The sequence below is a fragment of the Asparagus officinalis genome, chromosome 6 (assembly GCF_001876935.1).
Source record: "Asparagus officinalis chromosome 6, Aspof.V1, whole genome shotgun sequence".
In the NCBI taxonomy this organism is placed as follows: domain Eukaryota; kingdom Viridiplantae; phylum Streptophyta; class Magnoliopsida; order Asparagales; family Asparagaceae; genus Asparagus; species Asparagus officinalis.
In genome coordinates this window covers 35,157,136-35,159,916 of record NC_033799.1, presented here as the reverse complement: position 1 = coordinate 35,159,916, position 2,781 = coordinate 35,157,136, and the positions used below count along the sequence as shown (strand labels likewise).

At 35.4% G+C, this 2,781-nt stretch overlaps 1 protein-coding gene across 1 annotated transcript in view; it reads right to left on the bottom strand.

Moving 5' to 3' along the window:
* LOC109844895 overlaps positions 1,071-2,781 on the bottom strand; it is an 11,309-nt gene continuing 9,598 nt past the window's right edge. The window contains exon 6 of the mRNA XM_020414066.1: positions 1,071-1,452. Within this exon, the coding sequence (XP_020269655.1) occupies positions 1,405-1,452 (48 nt within the window). The 3' untranslated portion in view covers positions 1,071-1,404. The remainder of the gene's footprint in view (positions 1,453-2,781) is intronic.

Sequence of the window (2,781 nt, the reverse complement as noted above, 5' to 3'; positions counted from 1 at the left end):
TGATTGTGAATACTCGATTCCATCCAACATCCAACCTCGATATATGTGTAGATTACCTAACAAAACAAATGCAAGCATTCGACGGACAATGTTAAGAATTGTTTGTAATCATCAAAACAATATTATGGAATAGGCTCATAACCATGAGGCTAACACACTTTGGTTATGATATGTAGTCTTAATTGTCATAATCTCCTTACAAATTATTCTACATTAAGCACAAATTATAGTGTAGCATCTTTCTCTTTTTGTTATCCAAACGCAATTACTTCCATCACATCTCTTCCCTTTCCGCCTCTTCCCTTTGGTTTCACTTAGGGGCTGTTTGGTTGTATGTTTTTACCATGTAAAAGGATGTAAAGTGTAAAAAAGTGGGTCCCAATGTCAGCTTTCATCACTTTTAATTGTTTGTTTGTAGTTGTGAAAATAGTGTAAAATGATTTCATATGCTGATGTGGCTTGTAAAGTGATTTCATGAAAAAAAAGTCATGATTTTAGAAGAAAGCTAACATTGAAGTTAGGAAAAAATAATAAAAAATAATTCTAACCAATATGATCATTTGAGTAGGGACCACTTTTTACACTTTCCAAAGAGACAATTAAAGTTTCATTTTGCAAACCAAACAAGTGTTTTATGATTCCAATGGAATCAAAAACAAACAAAGAAAAATATAAAAGTGAAATTGATGAGGTGGACAACAACTTTCCAAGTTATGTCATAAAAACACAACTTTACCAACAACAACCAAACAGCCCCTTAGCATGCCCCTCCCTTAGTACTTACCACCCTCCGTATGCAAACCCACGGTAATTAATAACACACATTGCAATAAAAAGATAAGGATAAATTGCAGAACCTCTCTGCGGTAGCACCTATTGCTCATTATAATTTTATTAGCACTTACCCTCCTTTTTTTCGTCAGAAAGGAGTAATCTGCAATTCAAAATGTCAATTGCATAATGATAAGTGTTACGAGTACATTGTGATTTAGAAATGGATGTTTGGACCCCCTCTGGATATTTTCATTCCGTGGCTGAGTTTTAACATTTCACTATTAGAGTCACTAGAATTTCACAAGCAACCAAACTACCGTTCCTTGAAGTTATTAACAAAAAGTTAACACAAAATAAAACTACACATGTAAAGGTCATGTAACCACACAATATTTACAGAACAGCAAATAACTACCCTTCAGGGATTTATCCAACTTACGGAAACTTCATCATTGTTGTAAGCAAGCTGCTCATATTTTACGCATCTATCGAACAGCAAGCAAATGGAGTAGATACATGGCATGCATCTATGCCATTTTTGCTTCTAGCTTTTAGAGATCACTCGAATGACAACTATATCTAAATCTCGATTTTCAGCATTAGTAGGTCCGGCCACTAGCAACCTTGCCATCAACTGTCTTCGCATGGCGCCTGTGGGTTTGCTTTTATAATATAAACCTGGGTGATAATGCAAAGGACAAGTAGTCAGTACACAACATAAATTTATTACTTGGCATGATACTTGTTTTACATTCGCAATGATTAATAAGAGAAACTTGGGAGGATTACAATACACTGCCGACCAGATTTCATAACCAATCTGAACTTATAATCTTACGACTGAGGATGGATTTGTTTTCTATATAAACCCTTCAAGTGGGCCTAGGGTTGTAGGCATCAAGAAAAGATGTAGCCGCTATTATTTTTAGAGTATTTTTCGTTCCTTTCAGCCTTCTTCTCCGAGTAGGTAATTAATAGAGTAAGTCAATGTGGTTACTTTCTTTGTTGTTTTCTTGCAAGAGCATGTTTGGTTCATTTCCGACTAACATAGGAATAGCGGTTGCTTTTTTTCCAGACATTTCTTAAATATCTTAACTTTTGCTTTGGTTCACAAGTAATTGATAGTGGAATATTGTTTTACATGAATACTTGAGCTTGTTTCAAAAGAATGAAAATAGGAAGTTACCTCTTTCAGAAATGGGTCTGTTTCTTTTCCTCAGTTTGCTTATTAGGAAAAATCATTGGAAATTTATATTAGATCACCATTGGCAAGATTACCACACGTATATAACAAATTTGAGCACAACAAATTGCAGGGGTCAGCCTACCCAGATGCGTGTTGTAACTTGTAACCCTAGTTTTTCCCATTTTCTCCCCAGAATCTCAAAAGCACGTGCCTATTTTTTATTTCTCTATCTCATGCGCTTTCAAACCCCCCCCCCCCCAAAAAAAAAAAAAAAACGCGAAATTGACTTTTCTTGAAATGATGACGTTTTTTGACATTTAAACAATGCTTTTCTGGAATTTTTTTGGAGAACCAAACGTATTACTAGGAATCCTATTTGGTGTTTTCTGACACAGAAAACGTGTCAGGCAGTTTCCACGCATTTCCACCCTTCTTTGCCGAACCAAACAGGCCCTAAGTTGATAGCCATGGTGGTCTCTTAATATGGTAGTAGTTAGGCTTTTTGTAGTAGTTATACAGCTTAAATTTGTTTTTCTATAGTGGTAGATGGTTAGTCGTGCTCTTCTATATCTTGTAATAGGATAAGATCGAGTAGACTTATTAGACTTATTGTTGTTATTCCTTCTTTTATGATGAGCTTTTGATAGATTGGATATGGTTCTGTACTATTTTCAATGGTTTTAGGATTTGGAGTTGATTAGTTTTTGTGAGGCCTTTGTTGCGTTATTGTGAAGTTTTTCATGTAAAAATGAAGAAAGGTGTTGAAGGTGCATCAATGGTATAAGGGTCAGCAGTCACCGGCCACTTCCACTGGCTACAAT